This window comes from Gymnoscopelus braueri (genome assembly GCF_963280865.1).
Source record: "Gymnoscopelus braueri genome assembly, chromosome: 9".
In the NCBI taxonomy this organism is placed as follows: domain Eukaryota; kingdom Metazoa; phylum Chordata; class Actinopteri; order Myctophiformes; family Myctophidae; genus Gymnoscopelus; species Gymnoscopelus braueri.
Window position 1 is genome coordinate 40,410,450 of NC_137610.1, and position 21,651 is coordinate 40,432,100.

General features: G+C 39.6%; 1 protein-coding gene across 1 annotated transcript in view; it reads left to right on the forward strand.

Annotated features, from left to right (window-relative positions):
• LOC308091664 (neural-cadherin-like) overlaps positions 1-21,651 on the forward strand; it is a gene marked incomplete at its 5' end in the record, with an annotated part of 233,509 nt that overhangs the window by 103,048 nt on the left and 108,810 nt on the right. The window contains one exon of the mRNA XM_080437326.1: positions 706-878. Within this exon, the coding sequence (XP_080293452.1) occupies positions 706-878 (173 nt within the window). The remainder of the gene's footprint in view (positions 1-705; positions 879-21,651) is intronic.

The following is a 21,651-nucleotide window of genomic DNA, read 5'->3' on the forward strand; positions in this document are numbered from 1 at the left end:
CCAAATCTCTTTGCCAAAAATAGCCAAACAGTAGATCAGCTATTTGTGGCTAATGTTTTTTGTCTGCGTGCTCGTTCATATTTCTCAACACTTCCTATTTCACTTGTTTATCTTGTATCCTGTGTGAGTTAATTGATATCCCCACCTGAAAATGTATTTTCTGTTCACTAAAGAGCTGGAGAGACACCTTTTAAACAAACACTGTAGCAAGGATTATCAAAAGATAGAGCTATTTAACACTTATTTTAACAAACAAATATCACCTACTACTGGGTCTGCCTGTTTCTTCCAGTCACGTTTTTTGTTGCCACTGTCGCAAACATTGCTTGCTCAGGGTGTGACAATGTCGGGTCTCTGCTCTACATGTGAAGTGTCTTGAGACAACTTGTTGTGATTTGACACTTAATTAAAATGTCATTGAATTGAATTACAGCACATTTACCTCCGCACCTTTAACACATACCCCAGAGTTGCAAATGGATAAATGAACACTGAATATTTGATTGTGAATACTGTGAGCCTTATCATGCAACTACTAGATAACATCATGAGCTTCATCTCGCATATCAGCCGTTATCGCTCACATCCATCGTTCATTATCTGACAGAGATTGATCTTCATGGTTATCATCAGGCCTGGCAAACTTCTTCTTTGTGGAGATAATATAATTGAGCCATGATGTGCTCCTGTCACTCTGCCTTCCAGACTTTCTCAGAGAAGACACTATGATCGGTACCAGTTTCCTGCGCGTGGCGGCCCACGATGACGACTTTGGTACCAACGCTGCTATCACCTACTCCATGTCCCAGGAACAACCCGAGTACCTGCGGGTCAACCCTGTCACCGGCTGGGTGTACGTTAACCAGCCCATATCACAGGTCAGTCAGAGGTCAAGGGTCAACCATGATGGTGACCCCAGAGGGTCAAACCTGTCACTGAAGTAACCGATTAAATATGTATTCGTTATTAATCACCATTGTATATAAAATGTTGCTGTCTTTGCACCGATTAATGTACCTTTATTAGAAGGACTAGAAGTTCGGCCCGCTGCCGCGGGCCTCACATCTAGCGCCCACGCCCACGCCCACGTAGCGCCCACTTGGCAGCGTCGATCACTGGCGTAGCATCATGAGGGGCAGTGGGGCCATGGCCCGGTCAGTGAAGATTTGTCAGTAAAAAATATTCTGCTCCGACAACAATAGACACAGCCGCCGGCCACGTTACTGCAGTGATACATTGGCTGGTCCATTCGCACCTTTTACAAAGCTAAAGCTGCCTACGCCTGCATATCAATGGTCCAAGTGTGACCTGTAAAGTAGCCTATCGTTGTCTGTAGGAGACATAATCATGTCCTAAGAGGAGTCCAAAAGAGAATGGTTCTGGGATTCATGAATTAAATTACAGAGGTGAGTTAATAAGTACATGTACTCAAGTACTGCACTATTTGAGGCATTTGTACTTTACTGGATCTCTCTCTCTCTCTCTCTCTCTCTCTCTCTCTCTCTCTCTCTCTCTCTCTCTCTCTCTCTCTCTCTCTACACACACATATATATGTACACAGACACATACATATATATATATATATATATATATATATATATATATATATATATATATATATATATATATATATATATATATATATATACATACACACACATATATATATATATATATATATATATATATATATATATATATATATATTAATATTATTATTATTATATATACACAACTACTACCAATACTTTTGTATTTGAAACTTTACATTTCTCTAAATATTATAAACTCTCAGGACAGCCTAATACAAATATAATTTATGAAAAGGCTACTATAGGCTACAGTGAAGTCGGACTGAATGACTGAAACGTTTTTTCTTTTTTAACTCTCTTGGTGATTATCTGGCACAGTAGTTGTGGATTAGCAAACTGGACATTAATGTTTCCTTTTCGCGTGCAAATTACTGGACATTTAGACTGAATGTTTCCTTTACCCTCATCTTGCGCTAATGCACGCAACTGTTTTGCCAGGTTTTATTTGTGTTGTTTCTCATAAGCGTGCATCCGTTGTCTGTCAACAACACAGTAGTCTGTGCCTTGACTTCAGTGCACTGACTCTCTCCCCACCCGCCCCCTTGCGCTTCAACTACATGCAAAAAGGCCGTTCGCGGCCAGGTCGGTCATTCCTATGTTAATTCACGCTGTTGATATGCTTTTGTAAGTGAGGTGTGAATGACTGTTTGTTTCTGATCGATACGCGAGGTCCGTCCATGTGCGCGCGTGCACTCTTTATGCGGCGAGACGTTCACTGTTTCAGCCGCGTTCGGTTAAAAGTTATGAGTGCTGCTGCAGCTGCGCGAGCCACGCAACGTTTCTTGGCGTTGCGTGTGCGTTTGCCCAGCATAGTTTTTTCTGCGTGGTCCCATGGCTGCACGCAAAGTTTTGTGTCGTGTGTCTCTCTCTCTCTCCCCCTGTCTGTCTGTTGTCTGTCTCTGTCTTTCTCTCCCTACCTCACTCGCGGCTGTGACCGCTGTAGCGGAAATGTTTCGTGTTGTCTCTCTGTTTCTCTGTCTTTCTCTCCCTCCCTCTCTCAATGTCCCTGTGTGTCTTTCTGACGCTTGTACATCTGTTGTCCAAAAGATGGTGTGGCTTTCTCTCCCTCACTCGCTCGCAGTTGTGACCGCTCTGTGTAGATGCCCTGTGTGATCTGCAGGGGGAGGGGCTGCTTGCAGTAGATCTGATCTACAAGGCAACAGCGCGTCGACGCGCGAGGTGTTGTTAGCTTGTAGATCTGTTGTCCAAAAGCTGATGATCATTTTTACGTTGCACTACCTGCGGAAGTGATTTGCATAAGTATTGGGGCATAATGCGTTTCATATTAATTGTACATCCTGCAAGTACAGTGACGGTATGGGAAGCAGGTATGGACACAGGCAGAATATTGAGGAATTTTAATGGAAAGTTTGGAGTTATTTGGGCCATGTGTCTGCGTGGAGACCCTCAACATGCAATCATGTACAACTCCATGAGTGGGCTCGTCAATTATGGTAGCAGGATAAACCCCTTGAGATGCATCATCTCGTTTTCGAGAGGGTCTTTATTGGATGCTGATATGTTAATCTGATTACATATTTAGGCTATTCATTATTAACCCACAATGTACAATTTCAGTGTATTTATATTATAATGGGGACATTTGATATTGTAGTCCTGAAACTGACCTTATCATATGCATGAAATGGCTTTTAGTAGATAGCAATGATGTCAACCTGACCAGGTTTAGCATACTGATACTGTCATTAGCTACGGTATACTGTATGCATGCATGGAATGGAATGCATTACATTACAAAATACAAAACACTACAAAAAAGTATTAACTGGGTTTAGATACCTTTCAGGCGAATGAGGAAAGTGAACTATTTGGTCATTATTTGGTAATTGCAGCCTACCTGTATTGTAATTTTATGAGCAATCTGCAGTGCACCTCGTTAAGATATTGATTATGACATGGTTACACGCACACGCACACACTCACAACACACACACACACACACACACACACACACACACACACACACACACACACACCACACACACACACACACACACACACACACACACACATTTCTCTCTCTCTCTCTAATCATGAGTTGTTAACAGTGCGTTGATGGCTTAATGATTGCCGCTGAATCTGAATAGAAGGTGTGATCCAGAGTCCTCACAATGCCGTTGTAAAGTAGGCTACTGAAGTCTGTTTTCAACCGAAGATGCGGCAACAGTAGCCAATGTGTTGTGAGCTTGTAGATCGGCTATTCTCGGTGAAGTGATTTTGTGTATAGAGGGGAAATAGATGGGGGCCTAGTATGGGCCTGTGCAGGACTCCGGTCATCTATTTATATAGGGTTTAAGGGGTTAACCTACCTATGTCACAGGTCAGTTAGAGCAGTGATTTTCAACCTGTGGGTCGGACAATTAAAGTGACAATTTAAGGCCATTCTAATACCAAAATAAAGTAATCAACAAACTATACTATAAAAACTGGTCAAACATTGGCCAAATTATGAAATATATTAGATCTACAAGCTCACAACGCAGAGCTTGTAGATGGGCTATTTTCACAATATTTATCTGTGGAACCGTGTCGAACTAAATGTAATGCCTCAACTACTATAATTACAAACTTGTGAGGTTGGGGGGTCCCCACTTCAAATATGATTATTTCGGGGGGGCACGGCCTGAATAGGTTGAGAACCACCGAATTAGAGGTCAACATCAGCCATCCAGAAAAAAAAACATGTTGGTTAGCTGGATAAATTAAAGTATGTCTCTAAATTATATATTTCCTATTGAGGAATGTGGAAAGACCATTCTTTACAATTATGCATAAATATCTCGGCAAGAATAGCTTCTTGTATAATTTAGCACTAGCTGTGTGTCCTTTGTCCATCAAAGTGTTTTTCACTGAGATACTAGAAGTAGGTCACGTTGCATTGATTTATTGGACTGAATACAGTTTTCTGTCACTGTGACATTAGGTTTTTGAGCTTTTGATGTTATTAAGCTGACAGTATGTGTGGTGGGTTTACAATATGCTGTGTGTATTTTAAGCCTGTGTGAAGGTTTATTTGCATTTGTAACATTCTTAAACACTGCACTGACAGAGGAGTTTGTTTTGTGTTCCATAAAGGCTGTCTCATATAGACATAGAAGTTAAAGAATATTCCTCCAAAAGGTTTACCTACAAAACAGGAAAGTGTTTCAGCTGAGGTTCATGTGACAATTTTTTATATACATATTGTTTTGTATTATTGAGTTAATTATATTTGTTTACTGAGTGTACAGCACTTTGGTTCAACACTGTTGTTTTAAATGTGCTCTATAAATAAAGTGGACTGGATTGGATATCTAATATAACTTTTTTGTTTTAAAGTATATAATATAAGTAATAATAATGTAACCAACATAACTTTCAATATCTCAACCACCAATATGCTTTGACTTGTGCTTTATGGATAGACTTAAGACTCCCTTTATGCAAAATACCATATGCAGGATTTGTCAAAACCTCTTAAAGATGATGGGTGAGACATAGGAACTAGCTACACAGATCCCTGCTGTACAGTTTGGAAATAGTCCTTCATGTGAGCTGTAAGGAATACAATATATTACAATCAACGTAATAACTTTTTGTAACAGTTCCTCAAATAATAATCTCTCAATGCAGTAGCTCTTCTATGAAACAGTTACTGCCTGGGTGACAACAATACCACAACTGAGGAAAAACATTTGATCTTAAATTTCAATACTTTCTTGGAAATAGACAAATGAACCTGTGTTCTTGTGCTCCTTGACAGAGGCGTGTGTTTTTAATTACAGTGTAACGAGAGTGTTTAAATATATGCCTTGTGCTTCATGGATGGACTCGCTTTATGATAAAAATATGCAGGATTGTCATCTTTAAGAGGTTTTGTCAACTGCTCTTAAAGATGATGGATGACACATAGAGACTGTGTCAACTAGCTATATAGATTTCTGCTGCTGTTTTGAAATATTTGTCAAGTTGTTCACAGTGTTGGAATAGTTACTACAACATAGTAATATGTTACTTATTACATATTACTTGTTTAAAAAGTAATGTAGTTACTTTACTTATTACTACCTGCCAAAAGTAACTAGTTACTTATTACTTAGTTACTTTTTTTTTCTCGCCCCCAGTAATTGCATCCTTTCTCCCCAAAAGTCTGACTTTGCATTTTCAACATTAGCAGTTTTTTTTTTTTCTCTTTTCTGCAGCCTACATTGTAAAATCCTCATTGTTGATTTAACTCTGAAAAGTGTTCTGTACACATGACGGGTCCATTTGGTTCTATTTGTACACTCATTTCAATTATATCAACACTAAGACTTTTACTGTGTATGAATTCATAACTTACAGACTAAATGAAAACCATTTGACTATGAATTGAATACTAAGGACCTCAATGGAAACAAGACCGCAAGGACTTTTTTGGAAGTATTTTAAATGTATTTCATGTATTTTTTGCCTAAAAAAATATTCAAATTCAAACACCTGGGCTCAAACAGATAATGACTCATCATGAGACACAATCTTTGAACAACTTCTGTTGTTTATTAAACAAAATGTATTCTAACAAAATACAAAAATAAAAAAGCTCCCATAGCAACACATATCATCGTGGCAGAATGTAGGAGCAAATGCAAGTTAAAAAAAAAAATCAATCATTCTGTATGACTGCTGAAAATAAAGTGCTTCATTTCTTTGTAAACAAAAGTAATTCTAATAGAATAAAAAGGCTCCCATAGCAACACATATCATCGTGGTTTGTGGTGGGTGTAGGAAATGTAAACTTCAACAAAACAATCATTCTTCTGACTGACTGATATTTAGTGCATCATTCAGGAGTGTGTGTATATATATATATATATATATATATATATATTGAAAATAGCCAACCTACAAGCTTACAGCGCGTCTTCATTGGTTAACAAGTCGCTTATAATAAGCAGACATGGCAACACTGTTTGATCCGGTTTAAGGCCCGCCCTTCCGCAGCTGATAATTCACACATAGACAAGTGCGCAACGTTTCCGTATCCGCTCTAGACCGGATCAGCAAGCAGCCTGCATAGCAACTGGATCCCAACCAGTCTACCATTATATCAATTGACCAAAAACAACACAGGATCAAATAAACACACTCAAACCCAGAGTACCACCAAGGCTCGTGAAAAAAAGTAATAAATTACTTTTTGAAAAAAAGTAAAGGTAATAATATTACTCAAAACGTGAAAGTAATTAGTTACGTTACTAGTTACTGGGAAAAAGTAATAATATTACTTTAAGTTACATATTACTTTCCAACACTGGTTGTTCATGTGATCTGTATGGAATAGATTTATGTAATAACTTCCTGCAACATTTTATACTACTATTAGGAAGGTGGATTTTGTGTCTGTCCAGAATGCAGATCAGTTGTCCATTTGCCTCTAAAGCTGGCACAAAAATCGGTTATGGGTCTGACTTTTGAGTGGCCTATCTTTGGTACTTTCAGTTTTGTCAGCAACTGTTCAATTTATATTAATATTTGATATTTGCCCCATATTTTGGTCACGATGGCGCCCAGAGCCATCGAGATAGAAATAGTTGTGTCATATGCATTCACTCCATCAGCCCACAAACGTAGCGTCTCTGACCCCTCATTGACACAACTATTTCTATATACCATACATGGTTTATACGAATACGAATATTTTTTTTTTTAACACTGAATAATAATTTAGTTTTATCCCTTTATATTTGTGACCATTATGGGCTATTTGAGAAATTAGGTTTACGGTATACTACTGGTGAGAGTGCATATAAGCATTTGCAAATGTGCCCCCTTGGAGTGAGTGTGGAAATTTAGTGGCCCTCTCCATCATCAAAGTTGCCCATCCTAGACGCTCCAGCCTCAGACGCCCAAACCGGATGTACTGCGGTGGATACGAATCCCCAGACTCCCATCCACGATTACATTCTGTCCCAGAGACACGTGTGACATGTCATCCCATCTCTCTGTACCACCTGTCTCTTGTCGCTATCCTGTCAAAATAATCCAAAAATGCAAAATGTGAAGCTCTAGTTACATAACATAGATTCATGGTGGTGACAGCGCAGGCAAGGGGGAACTAATTAAACATTTTACTGACACTATGGGGAATACAAATGAGAAATAGGACCAGATGACCGCATTCCATAGCCCTGAATCTGTTTTGACTGTTGTAGAAGTTAGCTACGTCCTGTCAAGTTAACCTACTTAGAATTTAGGAACTTGCCCAGTCAAATGCAACAAGACTAAGGGCTCTATTTTGGGTAAACAGGCGACAGTACAAAGTGCAGTCAACAGCAGGCAGCGTACCCACTGTGACGTGATGAAATGGGTTAGAATAGATCAACTATTTCAGATTGAGACCCAAAAGTGAAATTTGGTGTCTTCCGGGACCCCAAAAAAAAAAAAACACATTATGAATTAACCACTTAAGCCCTATTAAAAAAATAGAGAAAATAGCCAATCTACAAGCTCATGTGTGAACACATTGCATGTGTCTCACGTGTTGTGAGATTTTAGATCTGCAAAATCAAAAAAGTTTTTTTGTTTTTGTTGGAAAGGTACAAAATAAACAGGATATTTACCCACGACCCATAAAAACGGGTCCATGACCCAAAATGGTCCAGATCCTATGTTCAGGAAACGCATGCAAAATAATATATATATATATATATAAAATATTTTTACCAGCTTGAAGGATTCTTATCAAAGTGAAACAGACAAGCATAACATAAAGTGGGTTTGTGTGATTTTGGTGTGCCAACCAAAGTGACAATAACATTATGGCGAGTCCCCAAAATACAAAACTCGCAGCTGTGTCCCGGGAAATTGTCAATTTGCCTGTCCACTGCGTGCCTTGTGCCAAGGGCCCTGCCCCGAAATAATCTAGGGCCCAGAGAGTCTAGCCCCCGCTAGCAACCCCTAGAAGCAGTCCTGCTCCTTAAAGTAACACTTCAACCCCAAAATGACCTTTTTTCTATCAATTACTCACCCTGTGAAGCCTTGAATTCACAGAGGTTTTTGTTTGTGTTGCATTTTCCTAGACCTAGACAGTGAAAGAAGAATCCACAAACACTGATGAACTGAAGAAAATAAGGGTTGAAGATTAACAGAAAAACAATTTAACACCCTCGGTATTAAATTGTCTCCTTATCATCCTCATTAATTCCAAAACGCTGCATTTTCTATCAAACTTTACTATGCAAAAGACTTCAAGTGTTGAAGAACCAGGAATGAACGAACAAGGAATGTGCCTGGGTGTGTGTGGTTCAACGCAAGCTGAGTTCACACACACACACACACACGCACACGCACACGCACACACACACGCTCGTCAAGGTGTGTGCGTCATTTGTGTATTTTTTCCTCAGAAAGTGTTTTAACTCACAACACGTTGGAGCAAGAATGCAGTTTTTTGGAAGTGATGAGGATATTACTGGATAAAGCACACTTGGATTTCACTGTGGGAGTTGTGCTGGAGTTTATACATCGTATAATCTCGGGCCCCTATTTTCTTCAGTTCATCAAGTCAGGCCCAGCGACACCCTTAGTCAAGATGAACGTGGAAAAGGATTTAAATTAAAATAATAATATATATACTGTAATAATAAAAGCCTAATACAATTCACAACACCTAAGTGCGTCAGATCGGTTTCCTAGTGATAATATTAGAATACAGCAGGATAATATTGCATGTTCTATACCAGTGGTTCCCAAACCTTTTAGCTTGAGACACAAAAGAGAAATTTGATGTCTCCCTCAGACCCAAACTAGTGGGGTTGATGTATTCCTTTAAAGGAAAGGAGTCACTGAAGTTTCATGGCAATCTGCCCATTCAATTTTGAGATATCATATCTAGTGTGCAATAGAAAGTTTTGGCTTAGTGGTGACGCTAGAGAAAAGGCAGTCAGTAGGTGTCATCCCCTCCATGCAGCATGAATGTGCCCAGTGAGTTACATGGCTATCTGCATGTTAGTGAGATAGCATGTGTACAAGTGGAAATGTTGGCCTAAGGGTAGAACTAGAGCAGCGGTTCCCAACCTTTTTGTCGCAGGCTGTGAAACAGCCGAAGGTTAATGAATAGATGGGAGGGAAAAGTAACGTTTGCGAGACCTTTTGATGATTGGCCGATTGACAGCACGTGACCTCGTCTGCTGGGAACCCTTGTCCTTTGAAACAAGGCTGAGCCAGCGGGCGGAACAGAAATCGATAGGTCACCATATTCGGCGCAACACTTGGGTCCTCTAAAAAGCTCTGCTTGGATCAAGAACCTGACACATGCTCGAACAAACCGTTCAAAGCATTTCTATAGGGAAAATCCCTTCATTGCCCAGTCCCAGTCACTGAAGGAAGAGGGGAGAATGGGGTCTGTGTTAATCTCGTGGGATAGTGGAGATATTTCACTAAATCCAAATTTTCTGCCACTATTTTCTGTCTCTCGAAGAGTTCGTTCAGCCTTGTTTCCCCTTCCTCAGTTGTACAATGGCGTCTTGTAAACACTCTACTCCAGCCTCAGAGCACTCCATGGAGGAACACTACACAACGAATATTTACTCTAGTTTGTGATGAAATAATGTGGCATCAACTGGTCGTCTTGAATTCGTTGTGTAAAGAATGGGGGAAAAAATACACACATGCAGAGCCTCGAATAGGCTACAGGCTGATTTGTTCCATTCGGCAGATTTTCCTCTACATGTGTTCACATACTGCATAGATAAGGCAGAGAAGACTGTGGCATATGATTCATTCAGATCATTTCTCTTTTCCTTACATCTGATAAAATCTGAGACCCCCCGCACGTGCACACACGCAGTTATGTTTTTCACACATGTGAACCAATTAAGCCCTATATATACTTCTTGTACGATGAACAGCGGAAATATCTCATCTACAAGCTCACAACTCATCGCATCCCGGGAGGTTGGACCAATATTACATTGAAAACATACAGGCAGACAGCGGATGAAAGCGAGATTTTGTGCAACATGTTTAAAATGTTTGACGACCTGCTTCAAACAGACATGGTCTGACGCACACAATCCCCCCCACACACGATCTCTGGGGGCCAGATAGTCATAGGGATAAGATGTAATACTAATCAAAATCTACAAAGAATCAGAATCAGCTTTGTTGTCACATCACAGGTTTACAGGTGTAAAACCGTGGGTGAAATTCCTTTTTGTGCCAGCTCCATCATTAGCTATAGTTTTCAAATAATTGTAGTGGAGCAAAAAGTAAAAATGTTCCCCTGGGATGAACAGTAGTGATGTAGAAGTACTTAAGTACTTTACAGTACATTCCAGCACTGCCATGTTGACTCATATGAGGATGTCAGAATGAAGGAACGCGGTGGGAGTGATTGTCACACCTGTAGAGAGACGGTACTTAGCGCTCCCCCCAGGGTCTGGCAAGACAAAATCTTTGCTGTTGGGTAGAAATCTTGGATCTCCATAGTTTCAATTTCTTATGTTTTTTTCGTAAAGTAATGCCCTGCCTACTTCATCATGCAAGAGTGTCACAGACAAGTTGTGAAAATTGCAGATCTAGAAGCTCACAGATTGGCTATTTACCCTATTTTAAAATGTTTTTAATATAATTGTAAAAAAGGAATGGTTTTGGACATACAAGGTTTCCACCCGACGGCAACGAAATGTAATCCCTTTGATCACAGCTTGTCAGACAGATGTGATGCTGCGTTCACAATAGCAACGTGTGGGAGTGACGAGCGAGAAAAATATAAGGGAAAATATAATGGCTTGGGTTATAAAGAACAGGGAGCTAGCTGACAGTTACATTACAAGCAGGAATTGTGTGGAGAAATAAAGGGACTGGAAATGGTAAAACAAAAACATGTGATTGATTGATGCTTCACTGCATCATTGGAGCGCTGAAAAAAGTTGAAGCCAGCTCAACTTTGTTTGTGGCTTTTGTAGCTTGGGTTCCATTGAAAATGGCTCATTCCCAGCAGCACAACCAGACAGTCCACGAAGGCCAACAAACTTTACCCCTGTATCAAACACGCAGTGACCCAATTAGTATGCAGTGGTAACCAACATTTTCAAGCCCATGAGCACTTTTTATTGCACTATAAGCCGAGATCTACAGTACTCCTTTTTTTGGTTAATTATATTTGTTCCATAAAACTAATTAAAAAAATGCTGATTTTGTCATGTCAATTGTAAAGACAAACTGCATACACAAAAAAGCATATACATGACCATATATTTGTACATATCTGTCAAAAGATACTTTGGACAGATTGAACAATCCTCCTGCACTTAAACGGACAGCTGTTCTATGACAATACTGAGGAAATGAACCCTTTCCTGGAAAGGGTTTGATACAAAACCAACTACTTGACTCGTGTCTTGTACCTCCACAAATCTACGGTCAAATTCTGATGTCAATTTGTTTTGGCACATAATTCTTCAAGATGAAAAGCAGTTTTGTCTGTGAGGTTTTGTGACAAAACCTGCTACTGTCACTGCTGGTGTGTACTGTATGCAGCAGTACACACCAGTATCTCATTTTAATTTCTCAGTATAACATTTATAGTTTGGTAAATAGCCTACATCGAACATCAATGGAAGCTATCCAACAAACTAACCTTGTTTGTTTGCATGATTACTACATTCACTCTTCACTATTCTGCTTCAAAGTACATTGTAACATCTCTGTTAAAAAGTCCTAAACAAAGAAAGGCAGAATGATTGAACGGGTGAATCAATGAATGAATCGATACATAAAGTCAGCCATTCAGTCACTGTGAATGGAGCCGCTCCAGGGACTTCAAACAGATTAGAATCTTTGTTTTCGGAATTCAGTCTTTGGAAAAGAGTTGTACTTGCTCCAAAATACTAATAGGAATGTCCTCAGAAAGTAAAAACAATCAATAATCCAACTGCCAGGATAAAAAATAAATAGGCAGGTCTTGAACAAGGCACAAGGCACACAATTTGTAATTTAAGCATTTAGCAGATGCTCTTACCCAGAGTGACTAAATGTAAGATCAGAGTAAACACCACGAACACTGCTCAACAAACAACAGTGCAAAGAAAACAACGAAGTGCTACAAAGTAATTTGGATACCAGGTACTGTAAGCATAAAACCCAGCACTATTGTGTGTGTGTGAGAGAGAGACAGAGACAGAGACAGAGAGAGTTACGATACTCTCATAGACTTGAGTTGTAAATGGAGAATGTTCATATAATATTCAATATTCAATAATGTATTGCTAAAACCAACTCACTTTATTCCGAATTTGGTTCTGTGTGCTCAGAGAACAAGAACAAGAAGTAACGCTTGTCATTGGGCGACCAATAGTTCCAAAGAGTGTTGTAACTTTCTCTTTAACCCATTAAGACCTGAGGCAGATTCTACAAATGCCTTCTAAGTCAAACTTTTTAACGTCAAGGACCCCCAAATTGATATATATATATGGCAGCGGACCCCCATATGAAAATGCGTTGTGCTAGGGACACTAAAACTTTTTCAAACACTTTCAAGATTTTTCCAAAATGTTCAATAATAGCAGATGTACAAGCTTTCGTGCCGCGCTGTGAGCTTGTACTTACTGTATCTGCTATTTTTGAATAGCCAACGCTAAAATCTAAAATGATACAGATGCTTTCCCGGTTTCAATGAGTTAAACACCAGGCTATCGAAATAACATGTGGACAAGCAGACTGTATGTCTATCTTGTAACCAAGTATCCAACATACTTCTCCGTAGTATAACGAGCATCTATCGAAAATAGACGACAATAAGTGATACAAGGAATCAGTGTTGATTTCGTTGACTAAAACTATGACGAAAAATGTTTGTCGACAACCTTTTTTCACTGACAAAAACAAAATAAAAACGAAATAAAAACTAAGCTACGATGACTACATTTAACACTAGATATATGGACAATTTCATCAACAAATAAAAACTAGACTTAGATGTCGGGGAAGGACTAGTGGAGAAGAGATCGAGTAGAACTAAAAGACAAGTCATTTTATGCTTGGTTGCGCTCGGGTGTTGTGCTCTGAAAATAGCAGATCTACAAGCTCACAACGCGTCGTGCTGCGACACGTTGTGAGCTTGTAGATCGGCTATTTTCAGCATGCAACCAAGTGTAAAATCAGCCATTACGACGCCATCAAGTCACCGCCAAAATACATTTTAGTCGACTAAATCAACTGTAGATTTAGTCGACTATAATCTTATGACATTTAGTCCACTAAAACTAGACAAAGACTAAAACATTTCAGGGGCCAGTTGCACCACCTCACACTAAGTTCAAACTTAGCCTAGTTATAGCTTAAACACATTCAATCCGGGAAAGTATCTCTGTCATTTTTAGATTTCTTTGGCTATTCAAAAATAGCAGATATACAAGCTCATAGCGCGGCACCGAGTGCCGCGCTATGAGCTTGTAGATCTGCTATTTTTTGAAAAATCGTGAAAAAAATCGTGCAAATCTTTGAATATATATTTTTTAAAAATATATATATTTAAAGATCTGCACAAATTTTAACATAAAAAACAAAAAATAGCAGGTCTACAAGCTCATATGAGCTTGTATATCTGCTATTTTTGAATAGCCAAAGAAATCTAAAAATGACACAGATACTTTCCCGGCTAAATGGGTTAAATGGCTTTTTAAACGCCATTTAAACTATAACTAGGCTAAGTTTGAACTTAGTGTGAGGTGGTGCAACTGGCCCCTGATGACTAAAATATGGCTAAAACTAAACTCAAAATTTGCTGTCAAAATCAACACTGGTCGGAAGAGGTGCGTTTTCACTCAGACTGCAGTGGTTTGAATAGGATGCAGGCAGCAACCAGAAGTCAGTGAAGATGGGAACACAAAAGGGGGGAGATGTGAAAATGTAGGAAGGTTGAAGACCAGAAAGATAAGAGCTGCATGGGCAGACTGCTGGCTGAGAAAGGGTCTGACCCTCTGGATGTTGTCAAGTGTAAATCTACAGGGTTGAGTGATCGCTGCAATGTATGTAGGACAGCTGACTGTTCAGGACCACTCCCAGGCAGTTGTACTTTATTTTATTAAGTAAGTAGGTCGGAGAGGCTTATTGTTGGTATCAGCTGAGAACGCAGGAGCCTATTCCCCCGGGAGATGGATTGCTGAAGTGTGTAATAGATATTTTAGAATGCCAAATGTATGTATTATTGGGTACTTGTTGGCCTTCCATTCAATATCATTGAATGTCTAGTCAGCAAGCTTTCTCACCAATGTGACTAATTGTAACTTGACGGCAGCTGTTAATCTTAACAGCTGAACGGATGCTTACTCCTACCCTTTGTCAGCATAATCTGTCTATTCATATGCCATATATGGAAGACTTCTGTAACTATTTGTGTGTCCTTTATCTTTAGCACATATCCTGGTAAGACCATTTAGAATAGCATCTCTGGTAGAATGGACTATAAGAACTGTCTTAGATTGGTGCTCAAGGGGCTTGTGCCCAGAGGGGCTGCCGGAACAGGCCAGCAGGCCTGTTCCTTATGATCTGTATGCTGTTACTCTGCCTGAATCTTCCTAGTAAATGGTCAACACTTCACCCTGACTGGATATTAATACTTTCCATTATAGGTGGAGTGCAACACCTACCATCAGCTCCCAGTACTTTGACTTACTCATACACTGAGTTGTTCTCGGTGCCCGAGATCGAACGCATGACCTCTTGGTTCAAAGGCGAGTGCTCTACCGACTGAGCTATTCGGACACCACTTGGACACCTGCATTGTGTGTTTAGAAAACTAAAGAAACTAGCCTCCCAAGTGAACATTTTAGCTTGTACGGTAGATAGGCTATCTTCACTATCACTGAGCCTTTTGAATCTCGTCCCTGACTACCCCATACAATACACTAAAACTAATACAAAATAAATAAACAAAAACACATTTGAATAAATGAAAACAAAACTAGCCAAACGAAAGTCAAAACAAAAAAAATACAAAAAAATACAAATGAAAAATTCTAAACCATAATAACCTTGCTCTCAGGTTCTTGCAGAGCAAACAGGGCGTTGTCGATAGAAATGGAAAGACCCTGCAAGTGGCAAGACTTTCCAGAGAAGAAGAGAAGCTCAGATGAAAAGGATGCAGAATGGCACTGGCACTGCACCTAGCGTTGACTCCCATTGTAAGAATGGAATGCGGAAATGCTCGGTCTATCTCAATGAGGAAGTTCCAATGTTTGGAACTTCCTCATTGAGATAGAACGAGCGGCGAGATCAAAGCGTGACAGAACTCTCTTTTCACTAACTCTGGCCTTGCCCAATGGATAAGACAGACTGACCACATTAACCCATTAAGACCTGAGGCTGATTCTGCAAATGCCTTCTAAATCAGTAGTTCTCAAACTTTTTCGTAATTCTAAATTATTTGAAAAAAAATCTAAAATATCAGATGTACAAGCTCGCAGCGGGGCACGAAGTCACGCGCTGTGAGCTTGTATATCTGCTATTTTTGTATAGCCAATGCTAAAATCTAAAATTACACGGATTCTTTCCTGGTTTTAATGGAGTAAACAAAATGCATTTAGAAATAGAAAATGGGATCAAACCCCACTGAAATATAACGTTTTACTGATAAAGTTGTTTCCACATGCTACTGTCACTGCTTGTGTTCCACACGATTAATCATGATCCGCTTGATCAAAATAGAATCGGATCATGGGCGCAAAATCCATTAGTTGAGATTTGCGCCCTTGAATCAGATATACAGAGATGCACTCCAATCCTTTCATGAGTCTCACAAAGGATTGAATCTGTGAAAATGAACATTCTCCCATCCCAAGACTCCTTTCTTTGTTTTTGTTTCAAGCTCTCCTCGCAGAAATCCCAAAACAATTCTCTGAGTGGGACACAATTATTTCCAGGTTCATTTGGCAAGGGAAAAAACCTAGATTTATAACCTTGCAACTCCCAAAGGAGGAAGGCGGTATGGATCAGAGCCCTGCGCGGGACTGTTTTCTTGGTCCTATTCCCGCTGGATTTCGAACCGTTCCCACCCACTCCCACAGTGGTTTTTATCATTCGTGCCACCTGCAAATTATTTTTTCACCACCCGCTCGGGCCCACAGCAAAGTTTAAGTACCATCTGGTCCTGAAGTATTTCCATTGGGACCCAGATACTAACATAAACTCAGAATGACAGAAAGAGAGAGAAAAGGGGCACGGTGGCGCCTGCAGTAACTTCTTTGTCTCTTCTGGGCAGCCAATCACGGTCCTGCATTCACTGCTTGTGGTCCTTAATTCTCTGCTTGGGCGGCGAATCGCGGTCCTCCATTCACTGCTTGGGCGACCAATCACGGTCCTGCATTCACTGCTTGAGCAGCGGCCAATCACGGTCCTGGATTTACTGTTTCACTGACCAGTTAAATCTTTCCCCCAACTCCCGGACCCGCCCCCGTCATTCACTGCTTGAGCAGCGGCCAATATCGGTCCTGGATTTACTGTTTCACTGACCAGTTAAATCTTTCCCCATTCCTAGATGAGGAAGAAGGAGGAGCAGGAAACAGCAAGGATTACAGCAAGGATTAAATCAAAATTAAGATTGATTTGATTGATTTTTGTCATTCTATGGTATGTCATGATCTAGTAATTGTATTTTTTTTTTTTACATGACCCACACTTCCATTTGGAAATTAGTTGGCTGTTCATTGCAAGAGGAAGTTACAATCTTTTCTAATTTGATTAGCTTACTGCCTTTTTCGTTTTCATTGTCCAGCTTCTGCACCAGATCTGCCAAAATACACGTGGGCCTACTTTCTTTAATATCCAATTTGATTGACTGATCTGATCATAATGCATAATGTCACAGCCAATACCTTTAATTATGTTGATGGATTGGCGTTATTATCTTAGTAGTTTGATTAAAACACTGGTTGAAACATCACCCCTGCAATTTCAAAGTACCCAAGCTGTGCTCCAGTATTTTATTTATTGTGGGTAATCTATTTGAGAGCAGCAAAACCAATCATGTATGAGTTTATAGCCCTGAAACATGACTGTCATATCGTGACCGTCATGGATGAACTTCAACCTGGTGTTTGCACTTTTCCCTTACTGCTCCATCCATCTACATAAACGTTCATATTCCAAATATAAAGTGCTTACCCCATGGCTACGGATTTTACAATTATGTACGTTCCCTCAGAAGTACCCGAATATTCTGAATTGTTAAATAAAAAGCATTGATTGGTGGCCATTTCCCCCGTATTTTCTCCATTATGCTTTCAACTACGTGACCCTATCGGCTGGGAGGTGTATTGCACTATGATACATTATAACTCTATGAGCAAATGGCCACCGATCGGATATTTTAATGCTTTTTATTGATTAATACGGAAGATACGGGTACTTCTGAGGGCCCGTAAATTATTGTAACATCCGTGGCCATGGGGTAAACACTTTATATTTGAAATATGAACGTTTATGTAGATGGATGGAGCAGTAAGGGAAAAGTGCAAACACCAGGTTGAAGTTCATCCATGACGGTTGTAACAGACGACCGTCATGTATCCATGGCTAGCAAAGACGTGGCTAGCTTGCGGAGTAAGACTGCATGGCTCATTTGCATATCCTCGTGAATATATTACGCGTATGCAAATTAGCCATGCAGTCTTCCCAACATTGTAAGACCAAAATGTTGTACTTAATATTTTTTATACTTTATTGGAGTATTTCCAATTTTTAGTACTTTTACTTCTACTCCACTACATCTCAGAGGCAAATATTATACTTTTACTCCACTACAATTATTTGAAAACTTTAGTTAAAACTACAAGTTACTTTGTAGATTTGGATTATTATTATAGAACATACATTAACCACTTCAGCCCTATATACATTTCAGCCATTTAAAAATAGCAGATCTACAAGCTCACAATGAGCTTGTACATCTGCTATTTTCAAAGGAAAACTTGAAATTGGACATTCTGCATAATGAGTGCTTTTACTTTTGGTACTTTTGATGCCGATACTTTTATACTTTTACTCAAGTATATTTTGAATTACTTGTAACAGAGTATTTCTGTATTGCGGTATTGATACTTTTACTTAAGTAAAAAGTTTGAGTACTTTTTCCACCACTGATTACTAGCAATAAGCAATAACTTGGATAACAATGACACGATTGCAAAATAAAAAACTGCATGGTTCTTGCCCAAAACTGCATGAGATTGGTATAAATTTGGCATGTCTGTACAGGGGAGGCTTGTAGGCATCCATGTAACCCATTTCCATTCACATATATTGAGGTGACAGTTCAAGGGACCATTTGGAAAATGGCTGTTTTTCCCTCGCCAAAATGTTGTCTTAACTTTGAATCATTAGGTATTTAGCCCACTTGCCGACAAGGTAGCATGACAAGGTTGGTCTCATTGGACACCTGAGGTTCTCTGGAATCAAATGGTATCTCTATCTTTGGGCTACATCTAAATTTGAGCGTTCCACAGTCTCCGAAAGACAGTCTCGTCGGCATTCCAGCCAGCCATCCCGCAGGTCTCATAGGGGTAATAAAACATCGAAAAAAACACACTTTGGACCACTTTTTTTCTTGGGATCATCAGAATCCCTATATTAGAGGTCCTATGGATGCCAAAAATAAGCAGTCGCGCCTGGACCCCTCCTAGGGCCTCTACTAAATAAAACAAACTAGAATTGAAAAGATGAACATTTTAGTTAACTAAAATTAAATAAAAATCACACCCAGTGTGAAGTGGGCGGTGTGGTCATCACAGTGGTCATCAGAGTGATGGAAGCTCACTTTTAAAAGAAATTGATTTTTTTGAAGTGCATAGGTTATTAATGTCATCATGTGTCTCGCTAGCCAATCACAGTGCTGAATAGAGTCAGCCATTAGAGTCAGCCAATCACAGTACAGCTAGGGGTGTACTAATGAGCCAATCACAGTACAGCAAAGGGTGATTAATGAGGTGTCCCAACCCCACTTATAGGGGCGGCTACACCGCCCAAAAACAGAAAGGTGTGCTCCTTGGAGCACAGGTCCCCCCGCCACTTTGGAAGGCAGTCTTAGCCGAATGGGATCAGAAAAAATGGACTCATACATCTTGATCACATGACACCAAAGATAATGTGTACCAATTTCTGTGAGTTTTGGACAAAATATGTAGGAGTAGTAGCAACAAGTGTGTTTTGAAGAAAACGCACTATGGCAGAAAATGTAATATGTGGCCACTCCTGCAAACTTTAGATGCCAATCTTAGCCAATCAGGATGGAATATGAAAAATCGGACTGACTGGGGGCGCTGGCTGGCCTAGCGGTTCAGGCGCATAGCACATATAGCAGGGGTACTCAACTACAAATCTTGAAGGTCCACAAATAATGTTTTGAATAAGGAAAGGTCTGTTTATTTAAGTCGGTCAATCGAGCCAAGCTTATCAATTCGGATCCCCTCCCAACCGACCAACTTACTAAAACTGGGGTGCAGAGTATGAAAACATACATGAAAACAACAGGCGGACATGTTATTTTTAACTAAAATAAATGTTGAAAAAATCAAATAAAACAAACAACAATTCAAATACTTTTTCACACCCCCTCCAAGAATCCCCCAAAAATATATCGGGAGGGGGGTTAAAGAACCCTTTCTTTAAAATAAAGATAGGGTACCGCGGTCCGCCTGTTGAGTACCCCTGACATATAGACGAATCCACAGACACGCTGCCTGTAGGCAGCCATAACTGCGGTGTCAGCGCTCCGCACCGCGACATCGCAGCAATGGCCCCCTACAGGAAGCTACAGGCCTATGGATTCGTCTATAGGCTCTAATGCCTGACGACCTTTGCTGCGTGTCACTCCCCGTATCTCTCTCCCTGTTTCCTGTCTACCTCCACTATGTACTATCCAATAAAGGCCTGTCGTATCTGATCTAAGTTTATCCAATGAAAACCGTACTATTTCCTGAGTGTTCAAATAATGAACAAAGCTCCAGTTCAGAAGTGGGTTTATAACAATTTGTTTATTGTCATAGAGGCAAAACCGGCCAATGGTCAAATAAGAACAGCGCAACTTACATTACAAAAAACACACGTCTTATACAGTACAATAGGGTATACCTCCATTTCTTTAACAATGGACTTAGACACGCCTTTACTTTCTCACCAGCCAATAACTTTGTCAGGTGAACTTTATCTAACTCCACCTCTCACATCAGCGGGTTTTTTCAAAGGAATGTATTAGTACAAAACAATATCTTACATCAGTTATTTTGCAAAGGTATGACTTTAAAAATAGAAACTCATAATTCAATTATTACTCCACAGTTCATGTACTTCAAGAAATGTCCGGACAGCATAAAAATATGTTATGTTAACCCAGAATAGTAAAATCAAACAGATTAAAATGATTACAATGAAAATACTTTATGCATGATATCGAATTACATTTCCATGACTATTTATCACCAAAGTTGTATTCACTTAATACTTTTTGATAGATAAACCAAAGGATATTATTTAGTATTAAAGTCATGTTTCTTCATCCAGTTAAACATTTGACCATACTCTGTAATCCTAAACAAAATCAATGAGTGATCATATTTAACCCAAGATATCATTATATTTCCACCTAAAGTCTTTGCTCTATTTACCTATTTTACAGTCTTTTAAAGGATCTTAAGTTTGTTATTTCTCATCCCAACACACGTCTCTCCCGAGTCCACTTAGAACAAATTGCAAACAAATGGTGTGACTCATTTACATTGGCCAAATGCTTAGGCCTGGCACCCTGGAGTTTTTGCAGACATCCTGGCCATCCTGTCCATAGAAATCACTTCAGCCCAACTTTCATTTGATCTTATTTACATTCCTTACTTTTATGACTTCTGTCGTATTTACTAACGTGGGAAATCAGTAAGAGAGAGGAATACATGATTATACTATTTACATTGGTGACCACCATCTGTTTTCCTTATCAAAGTGTTTCAGTCTTTGAAGCTTCTCCAGGTGATGTGTTCACCACACCTTACAATGTAAATGTGAGGACTGAATAGTCTTTTGGTAAGCA